The sequence below is a fragment of the Schistocerca americana genome, chromosome 4 (assembly GCF_021461395.2).
Source record: "Schistocerca americana isolate TAMUIC-IGC-003095 chromosome 4, iqSchAmer2.1, whole genome shotgun sequence".
Lineage (NCBI taxonomy): Eukaryota > Metazoa > Arthropoda > Insecta > Orthoptera > Acrididae > Schistocerca > Schistocerca americana.
Window position 1 is genome coordinate 774,808,086 of NC_060122.1, and position 24,282 is coordinate 774,832,367.

Here is a 24,282-nt window from a genome sequence, read left to right on the forward strand (position 1 = left end):
CATTTGTCGTGCTTCATTTCTGACTGTATCTCTAATCGGCGTAAGAATAATACTAATATAAACATGGCATGATATGTATATTCTTCCGCGATTGCTGTTGTCTCACTCTAGTTTCGAAGTTTATTAGGCAGACAGGATTTAAATGAAGTAGCAGCAAACACAAAAGAATACATGGCAAAATGTTTATATTCGTATTATTCTTATGATGAAGAAAATACTGCATGTGATTCACAATTCATAAAAGTTCCTATTAGCAACCATCTCTTGTCACAGATAGGGAAAAATTCAGAACGTAGAGTTGGTCATATTGACAAACATCCCAAACAGTCTTGCCAGTCGGATTTTCGTAGTACATTGAAAGGCTGCTACATTCGAAGATGAACAATACGGAATTTATATTTACTTCGTTGGATAATGTATGAAAATGCAGTGGTCGAAACTCGGGGCGGAGAAAAAAGCTCGTCTTCCACCTTTTTCTTTTTCTTTTAATTTATTTACTGACGCAGAGGTTTTGGCGCCAGTATTTATCTTTGTGCCTGCAAAGCATGCTTGTGTAGCGCTACATATATTCAACGGCAAAAGTTACTTGTGGCGGCACCTACCAACATTTTACAGAACTTCCGCTTACTTTGCACTCGATTCTAAGCCGCAGGCGGTTTTTTGGATTACAAAAACCGGAAAAAAAGCGCGGCTTAGATTCGAGTAAATACGGTAATGCTTTGTTCTGAAGTTATGTACTGGCTAGTAATATATCTCATCATTCTTCCACAGCTAAGAAAAAAGCTGTATGACATGTAGTATCAAAGACAAAGTGCATAGGTATGGTACAAATCGCAGCAAAGATGGTTCCACAGTATATTAAGTGGGGAAATAACTTTATAAAATTTGTACAATGGAGATTCAATAAATTAAAGTACACAATAATAATTACTTACAAATTCTTAATTTAAAAATTTTATAAAATCCCTACCAGCCACCATCCACCATGAAAGCTGGAAAACTCACTACTGGGTGGTAGGGAACAGGTTGACTACCACTGCTCTACACCTTTACTCATAAGCATGACCTCCATCATGAGATTTTTCTGTTATTTAGCACCTAATGTCTATCTTATCTAAAGCTACTTAGAAAAATCATCCATCAGAATAGTGATATGAACATGTTTCTATTTACCTTGTCATGTAATGCCATAACAATATTAGGGAATGTAGCAAACTGGAAGAGTACAAAGTATATAAGCTGACTTGACAAGTGCAGCCAGAGCCAATGGTTGTTGGATGCCTCATCAGTGTCTGTCTCTGTCTCTGAGCGTTCCATAGCTAGGATCACGAGCTCCACAAGTTGTTCTTCCAGTGCCACACATCTCTGCTTATGCTAAGAAATGATACAGGGCACAGGATTAATGCTCTGACAAATCAAGCTGACAAAAACAATTCACGTATAATTCAGAATTAGTACAAAATAATAAATATAGAAGAATAACTACACTCAGGCACCCACTGAATGCCATTTGGAGGGGGTATCATTGTATTGTGGGTTAGCAAAGCTCTTTTTATTACTTTAGGAATAACCCATAACACAAAATGACATTCGAGTGACAGAGTGAACAAACAACATAATAAATAATATAGCTGGAAAACAAACAATAAACATAGATCATAGGCTGTGTCAGAAAAGTTGTTGCATGGACTCTTTCACTTGTGTGTAGCACTAAATCTTACACATATACACTGTACACCAGCTTGCGTACACTTTACTACTGCCCCACCTAGTGTCACTGACACTTCTCGTTGAACCTGATGCGTTGTCCGGACCGAGTGACAAAGGTCGCACACTGGTTACTGCTGGTTTCCTAGTGGTGAGCTTTGACGACAGGACCGGACAGCAGGTTGTGTACAGGTGGTGGGCTCTGACAACCATTGCGGCTGCTTTACAGTGTGCTCTGAGGTAGTAGATGTGCTTGTTATATCTGTGGTGGGTGCAGCTGGATCATGATCTGCGGTACTTACACGAAATGTTGGCTTAAGTCTATTGACATTGATGACTGTCAGTGTGCCCATTATGTCAACGGTAAACGTTTTGTCTTGCCTGGGAACTACGAGGTATAGTCCATCATAGGGTGGCTGCAGCAGCCTGCACACCACGTCATTGTAAATAAAAACATAGTGGCAATCATGTAGCTCGTCAAACATGAACAGGCGGTGGTTCGGCTGATCCCTTGGCGCCACCAGATGTAGCTGTCATATCTGTGTGCACAACTTATTCACAAACTCTGATGGGTCAATGGATTCATTTTGTACATTGGTGAAGAACTCACGAGGAAGGCATATACAGGGTGGCACACGAAATGTGTTACCCATTGTTTCTTTCACAATTTACGACGCAAATTAGATATCCCGCTGGGATCTCTAGAGCAGTAACAGCAGAGCTTGGAAAAACAAATGAGTTATGAAATGATATGTAATTCACAATACTGCCGCTAGGGGACTGGTAGCAGCAATGGCTGACAATGGAAGACTGACAACACAGCAACGATCGGCAATTGTGCTACTTTTTCATGAAACGAAAAGCCTTGTTGTGACTCAGAGGCGTTTTCGACAACTGTTTAACACACGATGGGTCCCTTGCAAGAAGACCGTCCACAGGTTGTACGATAAATTTGTACAGGAAGGGACAGTATTGGAAGCGAAGTGACCTCGGCCTAAGCCTGTTTGTTCACCGGAGAATATTGAAGTGGTACGAGTTGCTGTACAGAGAAGTTCTGGGAAATCGTGTAGAAAGGCGGCAGTGCAACTGGGAATATCCAGACGCTCCGTTCAATGCATTCTTAAAAGTGACCTCCATATGTACCCATACAAGATGACCTGTGCACAGAAGCTCACTAGAGACTACTGTTTGCTCAGTGGGCGGAGGATAGGGAAGAAACTCTCAACAACGTTTGGTTTTCAGATGAGGTGCATTTTCATTTAGTCGGTGTGGTTAACAAACAAAATGTACACTTTTGGGCCACTGAAAACCTACAAGTGCTCCATGAATGACAACATTATGCTCCCAGGATTACAGCGTGGGCAGCATTTTCCAGTCACGGACTTATTGGACTCTTTTTCTTTGAAGAAACTGTGAACAGCGAGCGTTATTTGAGCATGCTTCGCAATAGCTTCATTCCACAGCTTCTTGCTACCGCCTTGCCCTTCAACACACAGTGGGTCATGCAAGATGGAGCAAGGCCACAAACTGCAAACACTGTGTTAGTGTTTTTTCACAAGCATTTCGACATGCGGACCATTTCACTCAGGTTTCCAGGTCGCTTCAATGACGGACAAAATTGGACCCCCAATAGTCCAGACCTCAATCCATGTGACTTTTTTCTTTGGGGGTACTTAAAGGAAAAAATTTTCCTGAAACGTCCATGTGATTTAATGGAGCTCAGAAGAATCATTCTTCAAGCTTGCAGTGAAATTACGGAAGACATGTGCCGTAGGGTAATCACTAACTGCAGTATTCGTTTGAAGGGCGTTAGGAAACGAAATGGTGGACATATTGAGCATGGGCTGAGTTAGAACAAACCTCCATGGACAGCTCTTCATTGTAGCAAATCTTCCTTTCAGATTGTATTAACAATAAAGTTTATATTAAAAAACAAAATGGTAACACATTTCGTGCGCCACCCTGTAGGTTGACCATACACAAGCTCGACTGTAGTTGCTAGGAGGTCTTCTTTTGGGGACGCGCTAGACCTAAGAGAACGATAGGCAGTGTCTCTGTCCACAGTTGCAAATTGTGGCATTGCAGTGGTGCTGTGAGCTGGCAATGCATACGCTGAACTAATCCGTTTGCCGCTGGGTGGTACGCTGTGGTCCTGATTTGCTTCATGCCAATTAAGACAGCAAGTGCTTTGAAGAGATAGGATTCAATCGTCTCCCCTGGTCAGTTGTGATCTGTAGGGGTACGCAGAAATGGGTGATCCACTCACGAAAGAATGCATCGCGACAGATTCAGCACTTATATCATTTATCGGAAATACTTCAGGCCAGCATGTATAATGGTCTATAGCTGTGAGATAGTACTTGCATCCTTTTGATGGCGGGAGAGGTCCTATGAGATCTAAATGTATGTGTTAAAACCATTGATTTGGAGGGATGAAGCTTCAAAGTGATGATCTGACATGTCTGCTAATTTTATTGCATTGCCAAGCCATGCACTGTCGTACAAATTGTTTACAATCTCTCTCCACATGTGGCTTGACGGAACGCTCACTCCACCATGTTCATTATCATTCTAACACTTGGGAGCAACACGTTGTGCAACATGTTGCCGGAAGTTTGCAATGACAAATGGCAGTGATCTGTTATTGGCAATGTCACAATATAGCTCAACAGCTGACAGTGGTAGTGCGATGCAGTGGAGTTGCATGCCTGACGGTTGCGTCAACAAATCGTGTAACTCACTGTCCAATTGTTGCGCCGGCATGAGAGCTTCAGAGCCAATTGCTTCAGAAATAGCTTCTATATGCGAGGCCGCGTCAGCTGGCATGTCCAGTTTGCCTTCAGCATGAATGATGTTAGTAGTAAATTCACCAATGAAATCAAAATGTCGAAGCTGTCATGGTGAAGCTTTATCTGGACGCTGTCAGAAAGCATATATTAGTGGTGTGTGATCCATTACCAAAACAAACTGCTGCCCCTCTGGCATGTGTCGGAACTTTTTGATGGATGCATAGGCAGCATACAGCTCACAGTCATATGTTGACCAATTTTGCTGTGAAGGTGACAACTATTTGCTAAAGAAGGCTAGTGGTTTCCAGCATCCATCCACACGCTGTTGTAGTGGAGCATTGATTGAGGAGGTGGATGCATCAACCATCAGAGTAAGTTGCACCTGCGGTACTGGGTGCACCGAGAGTGCTGCTTCAGTGATGGCAGTCTTCAAATCAGAAAATTCTGTTTCAGCTTCTAGATTCCATTGAAGTTTATCCTTTGGTCTTGGTTTGCTTTGTACAAATTGGTTCAGTAGCGCAGCTGGTGGGCATGGTTACAAACGAAATGACGACAGAAGTTTTTGACATGAAGGAAACGTCATAGTTCCATCATTTTAGTAGGTCATGGAAAACCTACTCTTTTGATGGCCGAATTCCATGAGCATTAATGATAAAGCCAACAAATTGAACTTCTGCTACCCCAAAGACACATTTGCATGGATTAATAATGAGGCCATGCTCACACAGACAGGTAAAGAGTTGTGACAGGTGTGACAGATGTTCAGTTTCTGAGTGCAAAATGACGAGAACATCATCTACGTATACATTGCAATAATCGAAGTCACGTGTCTTTGGAATGCCTGAGCAATGTTACATAGCCCGAAAGGCATGCGAGTGAAGTCGAACAACCCAAGAGGTGTGCATACAGCTGTTTTACGAACATCGTCTGGTGCCACAAGTATCTGGTAAAAAGCTCTAACGAGGTCCAGCATAGAGAATATGCTCTTTCCGTAAACATTGGATGTGGAATCCTCAGTATTTGATACAGGATACCAGTCCAGAATTGTTCTAGCATTTAGCTGTCGATAGTCTCCACAAGGACGCCATCCATTGTTCTTTATCGGTACCACATGGTGGGCAGATGCCCAACTTACTACTTGACGGATGACAGATCCCCTGTGCAAGCATGGACGTGAATTCCTGTTTAACCACTTTCAATTTCTGTGGCATTAAATGACACGGCTGAGCATGAACAAGTGGCCCAGGCGTGGTCAAAATATAGTGCACTGTGGAGTGCCGCACGGAAGCTAGTGTGGGAGCTGGATATGTGATCTCGGGAAACTGTTTCAAAAGTTCAATAAATGGAAAATTTTCAATTACCACTCTGACACTAGCATCTTCCACATGACATACTAGTCCTCTGCTAGCTAAGTTAGTACTAGTGTCCAGCAGGCGTTGATGTCAGAGATCAGGCACAAGCCCGTAAAAAGATAGAAAACCTGCCCCCAGTATAGGATGTGTGATGTCTGCCATAACAAAGTGCCACTCCGGCATGTACTGTAGGCTTAAGTTTAAAACTAATGTGGCACGACCACATGTGGCTATGTAGAAGCATTGGCTGCAAAGTGTTGGAAACCATCATGCTTACGAAGTGGCAAACGGGCAGACGGGTAGACTGATACATCTGTGCCTGTGTCTACTAGGAACAGTAATTTCGAACCTTGGTCCGTGATAAACAATTGACAACTGCCATTTGGAACATCAGTGGCCATCACCACTGAGCTCCTGTTGCATTTCCCTGCTCACAAGGTGGGCTACACTTTCGTATCCCAGACACAAATCGGCGGTGGTACCAACATACTTTCGTAGCCGAAGGTGAGCGACTGTGTTTCCCGGTCGAGCGGTAGCAACGAGATCAGCGACTGTTGTTTTGAATTGGCAGGGCAGCGACTTGTGTGAAAAGTTCAGTGATCTCAGCTTGTAGTGCAGCAAAGTTGTCATCCGTCTGCAGTTGTGGGGTAACTGTTGCAACACACACAGATGGATACATTTCAGATATTCTACCAACAGTTTGCACTAGTGCATCTAGATTGCCGTTGCACACAGTTAGAATCTTTTGCGCATCAGGAGGTAGGCTTGATAGCCAAATGCTTCGCAGAATGTTGTCATTTACTGCATTGCTTGTCAATGTAATAATCGGGGCTGCATCTGTGATGGCGTGCGACTGCCCAAATCTTCGGTACAAAGTAGTTTTTCCAGCCTTTTCACCTCAGACTGTGAACGTTGTATGATTACGACGCTCTTAATTGCTGAATACTGGTCCACGCTCAGCGGTGACGATAGAATATCCTGCACCTCCAGCACCATTTCTTCGCTGAGTGCTCCCACAACGTAATTATATTTTGTGTGGTCTATGGTGACTTGTGCTAGGACAAATTGGCTTTCCAACTGCGCAAACCATGGCATAGGATTTTGCTGCCAGAACAGCGGTGGTTTTTCTATGACACAGTTTATCACTGCACCAGCAGGTGCATCTGCTAGTGGTGCAGGAACTTGATCTACAATTGTAGTAATACTGCAGAATCAGTAAGCTACAGGTGCGCGGCACGACAATATGCATATAGGTCAGAGAATAGTTTACATCTCTGCACTTACATAAAATGCACTAACAGGATTTCACTCTCTCTTCAGTTTTCAAGGCAATGTTCACCAGATTTCTGTCAGTACTTCTCTACTCCCCAAATTCTGATTGAGGAACACCAAAAGTACCACATTTATGTTACACATCTTCCACTTTTCCCTGTCTGGATGTTCAAAAACACTTCATAATCTCTCAACAATGCAAAACAATGGAAAATCCGAAATGGAATAATGACAGTATTACGAAAAATATAAATTGCTACTCCTCATACAGAGGAGATGTCGATTGACGACAGGTACAACAAAAAGACTGCTATACATCTGAGCTTTCAGCCACAAGGCCTTCTAAAGTAGAAAACACACACACAGTCACACAAGCACAACTAACACAACCGACCAGCAGTCCGGCATCAGCAGCCAGAGACTGTGTGTGTGTGTGTGTGTGTGTGTGTGTGTGTGTGTGTGTGTGTGTGTGTGCGCATGTGTTTTCTAATTTAGAAGAAGGCCTTTTGGCCAAAAGCTCAAATATATAGCAGTCTGTCTTTCTGTCTGCAACTCAATGCCTGCTTTATATGGTGAGTAGCAACCTATCTTTTTCATAATCTTCTCAACAATATTAAACAGATATAATGCTACTCACCATGTACAGAAGGCATTGAATGACACATGGCACATTAAAAATAGACTGTTAGACATTGTCACGCAATAAGAAAAACTTCTTCTTCTGATGTGGAAACACACATACACATTCACATACACTCAACACATTAACATATGGCCACTGTTGTCTCCAGGCACTGAGGCCCAACTGTGGTGAGCAGCAACTGGGACCGGAGTGGGTAGTGGGGGTACAGAAGAGGAATGGTGTAGGGAGAGGAATGGCAGGGTGTGGGTGGAGGGAAAATGCTGTAGTGATGCCTATGGTATGTGCAGGGACAGAGGGCTGTCGTTGTGGTGCGGGGAGGGGGAGAAGAGACACACATAATGGGAAACAACAATCCAGAAAGTCAGTGTGAGACTGGAAACTGGAAGGGGAGCAGGGAAATGGGTAAGGCAGATATGCAGATATAGAGCAGGGACTAGGAAAGGTCGAGGACAGAGAGGTGACAGTAACCTGTGGAATTCAGAGAAGCTGGTGTTCGTGGGCTGAATCCAGATGGCACAGACTGTGAAGCAGTCACTGAAGTCAAGCACACTTTACACAGCATCCTCAGAAACTGAATCGTCCACCTGTCTCTTGGCCACAGTTTGATCGTCGCCATTAATGCGGATAGACAGCTTACTAGTGGTCACGATCACACAGAATGTCGCACACTGGTTGCAGCTAAATTGGTAGGTCACATGGCCACTTTTACTAGTGGCCCTGCATTCGATGGGATAAGAGATGCCTGCGACAGGACTAGAGTAGATGGTAGTGGGAGGATACATGGAAGAGGTCTTGCATCTGGGTCTTTTAAAGGGATATGAGCCAGAGGGCAAGGGATTGGTAATTGATGGAATATGGACAGACAAGCAGATTGCGTAGATAGGGTGGGTGGCAGAATACCACTGTGGGAGAAATGGGAAGGATATTTCTAGTTTTAGGGTGCAGAGGCGGTCAATACCCTGGCAGAGAATGTAATTCAGTTACTCTAGTCCTGGGTAATACTGGGTCATGATGAGGATGCTCCGTTATGACTGTCAGTGCATATATGTGAGATAATAGGTGATTGGAGAGACAAAGTGTAGGAGATGCACTATGTGATCAAAAGTATCCGGAAGCCTGGCTGAAAATGACTTACACGTTCATGGCGCCCTCCATCGGTAATGTTGTAATTCAATGTGGTGCTGGCCCACTCTTAACCTTGATGACAGCTTCCACTCTTGCCGGCATACATTCAATCAGGTGCTGGAAGGTTTCTTGGGGGATGGCTGCCCATTCTTCATGGAGTGCTCCATGGAGGAGAGGTACTGATGTTGGTCGGTGAGGCCTGGCACACGCCACAGGCCATGCAGTATGAAAAGGTGCTCGATCATGTTGAAAGATGCAATAGCCATTCCCAAACTGCTCTTCAACAGTGGGAAGCAAGAAGTGCTTAAAACATCAATGTCGGCCTGTGCTGTGATAGTGCAATGCAAAACAACAAGGGGTGTAAGCCCCCTCCATGAGAAACACGACCACACCATGACGCCACCACCTCCGAATTTTACTGTTGGCACTACACATGCTGGTCGATGATGTTTACCGGGCATTCGCCATATCCACACCCTGCCATCGCATCGCCACATTGTGTACCATGATTTGTTGCTCCACACAATGTTTTTCCACTGTTCAATTGTCCAATGTTTACGCCCCTTACACCAAGAAAGGTGTCGTTTGGCATTTACCGGCACGATGTGGGGCTTATGAGCAGCCACTCAATCATGAAATCCACGTTTTCTCACCTCCCGCCTAACTGTCATAGTACTTGCAGTGGATCCTGATGCAGTGTGGAATTCCTGTGTGATGGTCTGGATAGATGTCTGCCTATTACGCATCACAATCCTCTTAAACTGTCGGTGGTCTCTGTCAGTCAGAAGACGAGGTCAGCCTCTACGCTTTTGTGCTGTACATGTCACTTCACATTTCCACTTCATTATCATATCAGAAACAGTGAACCTAGGGATGTTTAGGAGTGTGGAAATCTCACATACAGATGCATGACACAAGTGACACCCAATCACCCGACCACATTCGAAGTCCGTGAGTTCCGCAGAGAGCCCCATTCTGCTCTTTCACAATGACTAATGACTACTGAGGTCGCTGATATGGAGTACCTGGCAGTAGGTGGCAGCACAATGCACCTAATATGAAAAAGTATGTTTTTGGGGGTGTCTGGATACTTTTGATCACATAGTGTATGTTCCTAGAGAAGAACAGTAGAATAATTTTGGTTTGGGAAGGCCTCTGTAAGACCCTCAGCATATTATTATAATCCTTTTGTTAATTACTATTTTACTTACTTTTCAAATGTATCCTACTTATACATGTAACGTATATATAATATGTCCCTGAAACTGGCAAAATACTGTTTACACAATATTTCACATAATTTTATTATCTATGTTATAGTTTATAGTCAGGTGATTATATTGTTATATTTAGTGTTACTTAAAAGCTTGTTGATTGGGAAGATTGGCCACTGAAACTGTTACAATAGAGTGCAGGGGTAAAATCTGTTGTATCCTCACCAATGGACGCAACCAGAGCTGGTGTGCTGAGACAAGTTCTCACTGGCACCACAGGCAGCACTTTTTAAGTTTGCAGTCAACCACAAGCATGGCCCAATCAGCAATCTATTCACCACCTTCTGCACTGTGATAAGTGGTGGCCATAGGCAGCAACAGACAGTTGATGTTCAGTATTGGCATACAACAGTTGTAGCACAGAGTTCAAGGGTTGCCGATCGTAGCTACCATTTGTAGCGGAGATCAGCCTGCGAGACTTAGTCTACAAGTGGATCCTCATATAGCTTTTGCACAGGGACATGTGTTTACTACAGTGATTGGCAGAGTAGAACCCAGGACAGACATAGTCTTGTTGACATTCTATTCACTAACACACACCCTGGCAGACCACTGCTTAGTTGTATCTGTCTGCAAGAACACCCAAAGAGTTGCTGTACAACTTAGTTAAATACCATAGCACAATAAAGTGCATATTTGTGTGTCACTAATTTATTTGCACTGTCACAGTTTCTCCTTTCACCTCAGAGCACCTAAACCTAATACAACATGTGTGAGCCTTTCTATCCTGTCTGCCCATACACATCAAAATTGTGTGAGCTAATTAGTATCTCCAAGAGGATTGGCACCACTTGTTTCATAACCCTGTTCTCACTTTTTCCAGTAACTAATTTCATTTGTTCAGAAACTAATTAACTTAGAAGATATCTGTAATGAAACTTCGGTCACACAAAATTACTTTCATTATTTGAAACTTTGTGTTAGTTTCATTCTGGGATTTAATTTTATACCTTTGTTGCCATAATTTTTCTGGATCAGAAAGCACCCTTTGTTATTCAGTTAAGCCACTGCTTAAGAATTTAACTACATTAGCGAAATTTCAAAAGTGGCAATTTTGCATGAAAGCAGGGAATCAACTGCACAAACATACTGTATATTAACCAAACAGTACCTTCGACATTAATACTTTCCTAACCAACTATAATTTAGGTAAAAATACCAGAGAAGGAAAGTTGCTACTCACCATATAGCGGAGATGTAAAGCTTTCGGCCATTAAGGCCTTTGTCACAGTAGACACACACACACACACACACACACACACACACACACACACACACACACACACATAAACGCAACTTGCAGACACATCTGCAGTCTCAGAGAGCTGAGACCACACTCACACAGAGACTGCAGATGTGTGTGCCAGTTGCATTTATGTGAGTGAGTGAGTGAGTGTGTGTGTGTGTGTGTGTGTGTGTGTGTGTGTGTGTGTGTGTTTACTGCTGACAAAGGCCTTAATGGCTGAAAGCTTTTATTGTGTGAATCTTTTTACTGTGCCTGGATTTTCCATTGTTTGATTTTTGCCTGACAGCTTTTCTTCCCTCCTAACCCTGTGCTGCTTTCCTGTGTAACTACATTCTTTTGCATCTGCTATACTCAATCTCAATCATTCTTTCTTTTCTTTCCTGTATTTCTCGTCGCCTTACGAACCGCACTGCACACTCTACTTATGAGCCACACTGTATCAACCATCTCGGCCGCCCGCAACAAACGGCCTCAAGACCACGCTGATTGTTAGTGCAGCATCTTAGGTCCCACATTACTCTCACCGATATAATGAAGCCTATACCTTCAAACTGCTCATGCTCACTGAGTCAGTTCCCGTATTTTTGCGTGTTATCTCCCGCACTTTTCCGGTGCCACACGATCTTACATCTCTAACTACGAACCTCTCCCCACCCCCCATACTTTCCCCATTCTATGCCTGTTCGCACCCACTAAATCCACCTCATCCAGTCACATCTGCCGTTCCCCATACGTTTATCCGCCCTCAAACCTGCTACCCACAGTAATATACATATATTTATTATTCATTAGTTACTCTCTACTTTGACCCTTGTGACTTCTCGCCAATTTTGGTGAGTTTTCGCCTTCCACTATTGTCGTCTTCCTCATATTTCATCTCGTTCCCCCCCCCCCCCCCCCCCCCCCCTTGTGTATCCATTACGTCCTTTTCACACATACTTGGGTGTATTTTTGCGTAATTTTTCGGACGAAATTCTACTTTCTTACGGAATTTTTTGCATTTTTAGCACCACCATGGATCCTTGCTCCTTCCACCTGCATCAATACAGAAAAGTTTCCTTATCCCTAGCAAGATCCCAGTCCCACATAATGTTCCTGCATTCTTTCTTGGCTCATGAAATCGCCCCTAATGGCCTTACCATCAAATTACCCATCTCTGGTTCCACAATGACGTCCGCCTGTTCAGATTCTGCCAATCTTTAGCCCACACTAACATAGTCCTGCAAAACCACATCAACCAAGCCCAATCCTCCTTGCAGTACCTTCTCTCCATCTGTAAAATTCTCCTGCTATGTAATCCGAAATTCCTGGAACCCATAACTCACATTGAAACTCTTGCCCTGCAGGAACTTGAGCAACATTCACAACACCACCTCAAAAAGCTCTCCATCCTACTCACTTCCTACTCCCGCCTCAGAGCACCACTCTCCACCACTTCTACAACAACCCCCAAACCTCCCCCACGCCCCCTCATAGCTGGCAAACCCTGTCTCGCTGACCTACCACACTTACCCCACCCTCCAAAACTCCCTCCCACAACCACACAGAACCCAGAATCTAAACAGACCCGCAACACAGTTATGAACCTTTCCTCCAGAAGTCTTAGTCCCACAGAAATATCAGTCCTTTCCAAAGGTCTCACCTTTTGTCCCACTCCCAAATTCAACCATGCAGGACTAGTTAAAGACCTTCTCTCCTTCTCCTGGCCCCTACAGTGGAAACACTTTTTCGCCACCAACCCGACCAATCAGACTCAACCAAAGGCCAATATTGAACCTTGCCTAACTCAGTTCACTCCTCCATCCAACCGTGATCCTCCCCCACTGCCTCCAAACCATCCCCTGTTAACTTTCCAGAATTTCTTAACCTCTAATTTTGCCTCAAAATCATCCCCAAATCCCTCAACATGCAAACTAATCTTACCTCCGCAGAAAGAACCGCAGTACACAGAGCCCGACCCTATAATCCTACCTGCTGACAAAGGCTCCACCACCATTGTTTTGAACCGCAAGGATTACGTGGCAGAAGGACTCCGGCAGCTGTCAGATCCTTCCACCTACAAACCATGCCTCAGTGATCCCATTTGAGTAATCCAGCAGGATCTTCAGTCACTACTCAAATCCCACTCCCCGCACTCCCACCTTCTACATGCTTCCTAAAGTCCATAAACCCAACCACCCAGGACGCCCCATTGTGGCCGGTTACTGTGCCCCCACTGAGAGAGCCTATGCTCTCATAGACCACACCTTCAACCCATTACCCAGAACCTATCCTCCTATATAAAAGATACCAACCATTTCCTCCACCGGCCCTCCACAGTTCCTGTCCCTTTACCACATGGTGCCTTTCTCATCAGTATTGATGCCACCTCCCTGCACACAAAACATTCCTAATGCCCATGGCCTTACTGCTATCGAACACTACCTTTCCAGATGCCCTATGGATTCCAAACCAACAACCTCCTTCCTAGTCTCCATGACCAACTATATCCTCACCCACAATTACTTCTCCTTTGAAGGCATTACCTACAAACAAATCCGCAGTATGGCTATGGGCATCCACATGGCACCATCCTATGCTAACCTATTCATGGGCCATCTAGGGGAATCCTTCCTAAAAATTCAGAATCCTAAACCCCTCACCTGGTTCAGATTCACTGATGACATCTTTGCTACCTGGATCAAGGGTAAGGACACCCTATCCACATTCATCCAGAACCTCAACAACTTCTCCCCCATTTGCTTCACCTGGTCCTACTCAACACAACAAGCCACCTTCCTAGATGTTGACCTTCACCTCAGAGATGGCTACATCAGTACCCTCTGTCCATATCAAACCTACTAACCACCAGCAATACCTCCACTTCGACAGCTGCCACCCATCCCATACCAAGAAGTCCCTTCCTTACAGCCTAGCCACCCGTGGTTGTCGCATCTCCAGTGACAAGCAGTTTCCCTCAAAATATACTCAGGGTCTCACTGAAGCCTTCACTGACCATAATTATCCTCCCATCCTTGTACAAAAACAGATCTCCTGTGCCTTATTTTCCCAGTCTCCCACCACCTCCTCAAGTCCCGAAGTCCGGCCACAAAGGAGCATTCCCCTCGTACCTCAGTACCACCCAGGACTGGAGCAACTGAATTAAATTCTCCTCCAGGGTTTCGATTACCTCTCGTCATGCCCTGAAATGAGAAATGTCCTGCCCACTATCCTTCCCACCCCTCCTACCGTAGTATTCTGCCGTCCACCGAACCTACACAATATACTCGTCCATCCTTACACAACCCCTGCTCCCAATCCCTTACTTCATGGCTCATACCCTTGTAATAGACCTAGATGCAAGACCTGTCCCATACATCCTACTCCAGTCCAGCCACTAACATCACCTATCCCATCAAAGGCAGGGTTACCTGTGAAACCAGCCATGTGATTTACAAGCTAAGCTGCAACAGCTGTGCTGCATTTTATGTAGGCAAGACAACCAACAAGCACGCATGCCGTATTATTCTGCAAGAACTGTCAACTGTCTGGTTAGGTTTTTACTGCTCATAGACAAACTATTGTAGCTGTATGCTGATGTTTGCATGCATCCTATTAATGAGGCTTATCAACTTTTACCAATAGTGAACTGGCCATATAATTGTGTAATACTGGGAGGTTGTGAACAGTGAAAGTAAACAACTGTGAAACACAATTGTGCAACTGTTGGCTACATCATTCACAGTAGTCAGTGTCTCCCATTCTTCAGCCACTATAACAATGCAGTAAGTCGACACCGAGGACTATCAATGAAGAAATAAACCAGGCGAACATCACAATATGTTCCCGGATGAAAGTCTGTAAGGAAATCTCACCAAAAAAAGGCAGGATCAACAAATACCTCCAACTCCAGCTACCAGAATCACTTTTTGGTCAAAAGTACATTCAAGAAAGACCACGCTTCTATAGCATTAATTACCATGAAAATTTAGAAGGTGTTGCAATTGGTGAAGTAAATCAAAAAAGCTATTTAACAGTCACCATGACAAATCAGCTTTGTCAGCCTTACACAGAAAAAGAACAGGTCTTTAATGTATTCATTTTTCAGAAGGCTATGTATGTTTATAAAATTATTTTATTGTAATTATTTAATCATTACTGATTACAAAACATAAACCACAATTAAATGTGATTCCATGTAAAAGAATATTCATTTGAAATGACCAGGTACACTGTTTCTACATTGCAGAAATGCATATAAACTATGTGTGTAAGAACTAATACGAGAATATTCATTTGAAATGACCAGGTACACTGTCCCTAAATTGCTGAAATGCATACAAACAATGTGTGTAAGAACTAATAAACTCATTTACATGTAAATTTTATACGAATCACGTTATTAAATTTGAATCCCTTGTCTGCAGTTTACTTTGTATAAACTAGATATACTGTTTGCACAGTGTTTAGTTTTGCACATGAGCAATGAGCGTAACGACATACAAACTCAAGTAAAAAATCTATGCAGACTATACAGTCTACACATGCAAAGCAGCAGGCACTACGCTAGTTATTACACAAGTTGATATTAGCAACATTTGTGAGTGTTGTTCTTTCTTTTTTACATTTTATATTTCATTGAAAGTGCTAAGAAAATGCACTTGTTGTAAAGTGCTTTAAGCGCTGTGCCATTAAGCCAGTTAGCTTAAACTGATCAGAGTAGAGTAGGTGGATTCTCATTGGTAGAGGCTTTGGACAGCAAAAAAGCTTCAAATTTGGCAGTAACATGCTGAGTAAAGTATGTTTATATCTAAGAAATTTGTCACATTGCAATACTGCAGAGCCATTGTGGGAAATTGCATGCTTGTGTGGGTGAGTGTTAATGGTCATTCTCATATGACAGAGTGTACTATTTGGTAAATCTGGAGAGCAGTCAAATTTTATATAGTTACTCTAAAATTATGTATGACAGATTTTGTACTCACTTCACTGATTGAAAGAATGATACTTCTGGGGGTCTGATGTTTTTGGAAGACAGGTTTATAACTGTGTTGTGGGTCTGTTTAGGCTCTAGGCAGCTGTGGAAGGAGGGGCGGGGGGGTTGGGTTGGGTTGATGGAGACTCTTGTGATGGTGGTGGTGTCTGTGGCAGTTTGTGGGAATCCAAGACAAAAGTATTAGGTCAACAGATTGGACAGCTTTTTGTGGTGGCATTGTGCATGCTGCTCTAGTTCCTGGAGGACAATGGTTTCAATATGGGAGATGGGACACAGTAATATGGAAATGCAAAGCAGGAGTGTTTTACAGAAGGAGCTGAGGTAATGCAAGATGGCTTGGACTTGAGTTATATGGTTTTGCAGAACTAGATTGGTGTAGGCTTCGAAATGATATAATTTGAACAGATGGAGGTCACTGCAGAAGGATGGGTTGCAGCCAGACATGCATAATTTGATGGCAGGCCATTTGGAGGGATTCTATGAGCTAGGAGGAATACATAAACATTATATAGGACTGGGTTCTTGCCAGCGAGAGAGAAATTTTCTGTACTGGTGCAGATGGGAGGAGGAAGGATCCATAGTGGAGGATAAACAAACACTTAAAAATACATATTTTAAAAACTCGTGAGAGACTAAACCAGATGAAGTATATTAGAAAAAGGGAATGAAACCACAAGTAGAGTACAAAACCAAGATGAAAACAAAATAAAAATATGAAAACAGGATGACATAACAGTCAAAACAGAAATGAAAGTAAATAAAAAGATGATAATTATTTGTGGTGCAAGACTGCGGGAAGATGTGAGTGGAGTGATAGGCAGCAGGTGTAAACTGACTGGGTGAGGTCAGTAGGTGGGCGTACGAGTCTGGGGGAGAGGGTAAGCTCTTAGGTATGAGAGTGCAAGAATATATGTGTAGTGCAGGCAGAACAGGAGAAAACATGTGACAATCAGGTGAGAGGTTTCCTCCTACCCCCCCCCCCCCCCCCCCAAAGCACTGCCTATCGATGCTGGACCCAGCATCCCACTATCCTGATCCTGTCGTATCTCTGAACACTCCAACAGGAACCACAAGAGTATGTTCCCCCACACCTGTCACGCTTCCCTCCCCCACCACACTCCACAACTCTTTGCACCCGCATTACCCATCCCAGCTGAGATCACTGAATGAATAGTGTATGCTATTCATTTAGTTAGTATAAATACTGGTGGTACTGACTCTGTCATTACTCTACTACTCTCTTCTACCTCTCCCCCCTCCTACCAATAGTTTCATTAGTACTATTACTTAATATTGAGACAACAATATGTTTCTATTACATTCCCATTTTTAATATATGACGTGTACAATGTAGCTATGATGCCTGTACTGATTTTATGTTATACATGCACATTATTCCTAATCTGTATTTATCACATTAACAGTTACACAGATTTCTGCAATAGTTTTCCAATAGTATTCTAGCTGTCTCATGAAGCCATAAGAGCTTCAAAACTGATCACCATAAATGAACCTCAACAAATATGGATGTCTGAAATCATTAGTTATTCTATGCAACAATGGCAATAACTAGGTAAAGACAAAGAGACCAGCACTAAAGTTGCAAAAAATTGTCATTCACAGAGAAAGGGTGAAAGATTAATATTCACTAAAAAAAATACAAAGAGCAAAAATGGTACAGGAGATAACTTCCTTCAATGCAACTTTTAAACATTACATCTGAGTGAGTTTCCTCACCTGCTTCTGCAACCCAAGCATAGAGCACACCATGTCTCTGGAATAAGGTTGCTCCAATACATAACGTAAGAGTCCTGTCTGAGGTTCCAAAAGTTCTTTGTCATAAGGTAAATTTCCTTTTAAAGTAAATTTAAGTGTAGCAGGATCTAGTTTCCATGGGTTTATCAGATGGTCAGCGTATCCTGAGTGTTCCACTACCGGTAACATTTTGGAATGTCCTATAATGGATACCATTTGGGCAGTTGGATGGAAGCTTTCCACAAAACTTGAAAGCAGATGAGCCAGTTTCTGCAGGAAGAGAGAAGAGCATCATACTTCACAGAAAATAAAATCAGGCAGCAATTTGATGAAAAGAAATTAAAGAAACACACGATAATTAATGCAAAACAGTTATTGTAATGAGTTTTCCTCCATCATCATTTGTTGCATAAAACAAATATACACTCTTATACGGTAACAAAATGTTATGGCACGAAATTCCTCTTTAAAAAAACACCTCCAAGCTTTGCAGACAGGAATTCCTCCCTGCGTTTGCTTGGTTCCCTTCATGTCCCTAATTTAACATTATTGCTCTTCCCTTTGCTCTGATGCAGCCTACAGTGGCCTTGTGTAAATTTTATTTTAGTGTGATCTGCATTTTACATTTGATCTGTCAAACTCTTCCTTCTGTCTCCAGTAAGTTCTCAGGCCTTCAAATGTATCACTAACATTTTGTGGCTGATTTCCCTCTTTTTCTGATCAGCTATGTCTCTAATGCCCCAAAGTTCTAATATAACAATCCTCTAGTTCATGGTCTGATAAAAATTTCAAAGACGAGTCAGTTGTCCCCAAGTTTATTAACAACTCTTTTGCTCAACATTTTATGTGTACACACTGCAGCCGTATATTACTGCTTCATGAGAGTAATCTATCCCAATGAGATCTTTGGCTATCCTTTGAATTGACACACTGTGTGATAAAATATCTTACTTTTAGTCTATCATTTTGACCTGTATCAGAAGGGAAAACCCTGCATATTATCCTGTACTGCATTATGTTAGCTGTAAACACAGTATTGTTATATTAAACTATTTGTGTGTGGCATATTTTGAAACAGAAATACAGAACTGCTACAAATTCATCCAAAAATGTATGGGAAAACCTTCCAAATGCATACTTATAATGACCAACATTCCAGACCCTGTCATTAATCCTTTACATGAATTCAACTTGTGTGTGACTCCCATTTTCAAATATCAACCCACTTAAAGTCTCAATCCGTTATTGTGTTAATAATTTTAAAAAAGGCTAGTGGCCTCAAACTGTGACTGATTAAATTTTTTGAGAAGTCTTATAAAATGTAAATGTAGGTCCAGATTGAGCCAACGGCCTTGCCACAGTGGTCACACCAGTTCCTGTCAGATCACCAAAGTTAAGTGCTTTTGGGCTTGGCTATCATTTGGGTGGGTCACTATCCGGGTCTGCCGAATGCTGTTGGCGAACACGGTGCACTCGGCACTTGTGAGGCCAATTGAGGAGCGACTTGACTGAGAAGTAGCGTCACTGGTCATCAAAACTCACAACAGCCAGGAGAGCGGTGTGCTGATCTCAGGCCCTTCCATATCTGCATCTGGTAACACCTAAGGGCCGAGGATGACACAGCAACCGGTTGGTACTGTTGGGCCTTCAAGACCTGTTTGTCCGGTGTTTGTTTGTTGTTTGTCGATCTGAATTAAATTTTTATAATAAATCCCCACACGAGAGAGTTACATTTTGGAGCACTTAGCTGCCTACGGCTCAACAGCAGCTGGAAAAGGTGTACTTTCGTTACTGTTCTATAAAAAAAAAAAAAATCTATTTCAGTAAATACCAAGTGGCTGTGAAAACATTTAACTCCCCACTATTGTCATTCTCCTTGAAACACTAAAAATGCAGCAATCTGGAAGATTCTCTCTGAAATTTTTAAGTAGTGAAACAGTAGCCTACAGCAAGTTCAATTTTTCAGGAAATAGGAACGGACAATTGGATTTAATGTCCTGTTCACAATGAGGTTATTGGAGATGGAACACAGCCTCACAATGAACAACAATGAGTAAGGTAATCAGCCAACATAGCTTTTAGATGAACTGTCCCAGTTTTTAGGGAAACCAGACAAAACCTAAATATTTACTTTTGAATACATTATGGGAAAGGCAGTGATCAATGTCTTACTAATATTTACTATTAAAAACAGTCTTGATCACAATTTATTTATCAAGGTGCCCGGTTTCGACCACTACTGTGGTCATCTTCAGACGTACAAGTTGTATACAAAGCTTTAATTAGAGGGCTACATACATTAAAGAAAATACATAAAGTTATAAAGCTATAAAACGACAAATTACCATTGAGTAGGAACCTCTTTCTGTTGGAGAATCGCTACTGGAGAAACCAGTGCACGTCTTACTATATATAATGGAGGCTCCACCCACTTCTGACTGCATGATGTCATTACTAACCAATGAGTTATAAGTCGAATTACAATTTAAAATTTCTTAGTTAAAAGAACATTGTCAAGAATTAAAAATAAATACACACTAAACTTAGCTTATTAAACAGCTATTGTCAATTAAGAAGAGTTAAAAATATTTAAATATGTAGGAAAAATGAATTCGGTTTGGCAGTATATGGGTTGCCCTCCCAAGGCCTGTTAGTGAACCATTTGGAGCCACTGGTTGCCATGGTGAAGTTGGACGCTGTTGCAAAGATGAGGCAGCAGGCTTCTTTCCACTGAAGTTGTTGTAAAGTCGATAGTCGAACTAGTGGTTGCCATGGTTTTGTGTAGGTCTGAAGATGACCACAGTAGTGGTCAAAACCGGTCACCTTGATAAATAAATCGTGATCAAGACTGTTTTTAACAGTAAAAAAACCTAAATATGAATGGCAGAATCAACATTCACCCAAATGTGAGTCCAGTGCTTCAACCACTGCGGCACTTGACTCAGTTTGAGTCATTCTGTGAAGTGTAGTTGGTAAAGTAGCTAGTAGCAGGCTACCTACAAATGACGGGTACCCAGGCTCAAGTCCTACACTGACACACAGTTTGAACTTGACACACATGTTTTACAAATGTTTATATAAATTTCACAAATTTAGATTAAAAGCTTACATTTCAAAGACTAAATTAAACTCAATATTTACCCAATGTGGCCAGTTCTTGTTTTCTGGATATGCTTTTTGGATTTCATTAACAATGAAGTATCCTGGTAAGAGACAAGCATTTCTATCAAAAATATAATTGATGACATTCTCTAATGCTGTCAACTGTGGTACAACGGATGCCTTCAGGAATGGTGGAATTGTCTGAGCCTTTTCACGACAACCCTGCAGAAAGAACCATAAATATCAATAGTTAATGGTGCTTCCATGGCTCAATAAAAGTTAAATTTTTGTTACTGTTAGTTTAAGTGGCACCTTAGTTACTTAGAACTGATAACAATTCCACATTGTAAGAGGTACTGTTGAGGTACAGGAGAACAAAAATGAGAAGCAAAATGAATATGAATAATGAGCAGAGAAAAATCCAGTACGGCAGATCATCACAAAAAATTGACTATTTTATATCATAATTCTACACTAAAACAATGAAATTTTAGACAGTTCCCATACAATACAGACTAAAGATGAAGTTCCTTTACTGTTGTTCAAGTGACACCAAGAGGGCAAAAAAGGGAAAAGTAATATCATGACCGCCAACTCCAGCATCTCAAGCCGGAATGGAATTCCGACCCGAGATGCAAGAGTTGGCGGTCATGTGTGCATGAGGTGTGCTTGCATTGTGTGTGTGTGTGTGTGTGTGTGTGTGTGTGTGTGTGTGTGTGTGCGCGCGCGCGCGTGTGTGGCTCAAATGGTTCAAATGGCTTTGAGCACTATGGGACTCAACTGCTGAGGTCATTAGTCCCCTAGAACTTAGAACTAGTTAAACCTAACTAACCTAAGGACATCACAAACATCCATGCCCGAGGTGGGATTCGAACCTGTGACCGTAGCGGTCTTGCGGTTCCAGACTACAGCGCCTTTAACCGCACGGCCACTTCGGCCGGCGTGTGTGTGTGTTTTTCTCTTTACTGATGAAGGCTGTGGCCAAAAGCCATATGTGAGTGTCTTAAAAATCATGCCCATCTGCAACTTGATGTGTCTTTTTTATAGTTAGTACCGACCTATCTTTTCCTACATGGTTGAAAAATAATAACACACACATAACAATCATATTTGGCTGATGATATTTAACAGAAATAAAAGTTAAGTGTTATGGTGTGTGCATCAACACGAGAACTATGTCAGCTCCCCCTCCCCCAACACATGCAAAATGCCTCACAAAGAAATTTGGTGCATAACAGCAACAGACTGCATGCTCAAGATTTTGTTTGAGTACAAGAAGCAGAGAGGTAACATAAATTTATAAACATCAGGATAATTTTAACAGTAAATAAGAATGAGCTGTATAAAATATGGATGCCAACTTTGTGTCAAGAGACCACTGATCTATTACATTGAGATGAGAATTATGTTACCAACTGCAGATAACCAAACATTCAGGCACCGTATAGCTCATAATGAGTGCCTACAAATTTATGATCCACTTCAGCTTTCAATGCAGTTGCTGATTTACCTTTGACTCTGTCTCCAGCAGATGACAAAATGTCAGTGAGTAGTTTTATGCACTGATCACTGACTATCAGCCCAGAAGTTTTAATTAAATCCAAATCTCGTTTATGAGTTAGAAGTGTCTACAATATTTGACTTCAAACACATGACAATATGACAACAACACTGTTCATTTACCACATTTGAACACATTTTTCATCACAAGGCAGTTGACAGATAAAACACACAGAGAGTAAACAACAGAACAAACTCACACATATTTCATGCAAAAATTGCAATATCATACCTATCTGACACAAAAAGGGCAGCATTTACCCAACTGGAGCTTAACTGATATGACAGAAATGCTCAATGACAGACTGTGGGAGAAAAAAGAAGCTTGAAAGAAGCTCTGTGATGACCTGTATAAGGAGAAGCATTTCAGGAAGAAGAAGAAGAAGAAGAAGAAGGGTAGTCCACAAGCCTGGTGTAATAAGTAAATTCAGAGATACAATGTGAATCTGAAGGCTGCACAGAGATCTCAGTAGCTGATACCTGAGTCAATAGTTTGAAACTCTTGTTCTAAGTGGAAACCCTGTGTCAAGGCTAAATGTTGAAAATAAGGCAGACAATTGATTGCATTTACTGGATTTATTTATGCATTTGTTAAGATAAAAACGTAAATACACAGTATTAATGTTCCACAATAAGATTAATTCAAGAGTTTGTTATGAATCAGCTTTTGGCTTCCGAGGCCATCACCAGATAACTTAATACTACACAATTAATCCACACTATTTCACCAGAGGTTGTAGATGTACTAAGGTAGGCTTTCCTTCAATCTGTGAGGCAAATTACATCTAGGTCAATCAGTTAGGGCTATAACTGTTTGACTGACTGAGTGTGAAAGGAGTTGGGAGACCGAAAAAGAAACATTCCACCTTTGATGAACATGCTCGGAATGAATGTTCTTCATAGAGGAACAAAAGGCAGAAAACTTGACATTATTCAAAATTCTGGCCATTAATAAACACCAATCTAAGAATCTTGACCTGGTCTTTATTTGACCAAACACAATTCCATTACTTGTTCTCAGTAAAGTAGCAGTGGCCAGTTAATGTGTCTCTCACCATTAGATAATATGAGTCTCATAACTGTTGCACACACACATTCTGCACACTCCTTTCTCCCCTCTGCCACCCCTCGCGTGTTCATCACATTTACCAGTTTGTCCTTATCATATAATAATCTGTGCGATTACTCGTTTGTACAATGCATCTGGCTTAACATTCATATACTTCAGTCTTTGAATAAACTGTAATATAAGATTTATTTGTTGAGAGCTTTTTGGGTATTACATTTCAATTTAGTTGTCAAAGTCATATATCTATGAAAAACAATCTTTATATGGCTATGAACCCTTGCAGAAATTGTGTGGACTACCTATTAAGTTACCTCTCGATGGCCTAGAAAGTCGAAAGTTGGTTCATAACATATTTTTAAATAGATATTATAGTAGAGCATTAATACTGCTTATTCAAGTTTTTAATATGTCAA

General features: G+C 41.9%; 1 protein-coding gene across 1 annotated transcript in view; it reads right to left on the reverse strand.

The window, feature by feature from the left end:
- LOC124612408 (mediator of RNA polymerase II transcription subunit 23) overlaps positions 1-24,282 on the reverse strand; it is a 191,425-nt gene that overhangs the window by 110,785 nt on the left and 56,358 nt on the right. The window contains exons 4-6 of the mRNA XM_047140601.1: positions 21,280-21,462; positions 18,121-18,408; positions 1,174-1,374 (exon numbers count right to left, since the gene is read on the reverse strand). Coding sequence (XP_046996557.1) covers positions 1,174-1,374; positions 18,121-18,408; positions 21,280-21,462 — 672 coding nt within the window. The remainder of the gene's footprint in view (positions 1-1,173; positions 1,375-18,120; positions 18,409-21,279; positions 21,463-24,282) is intronic.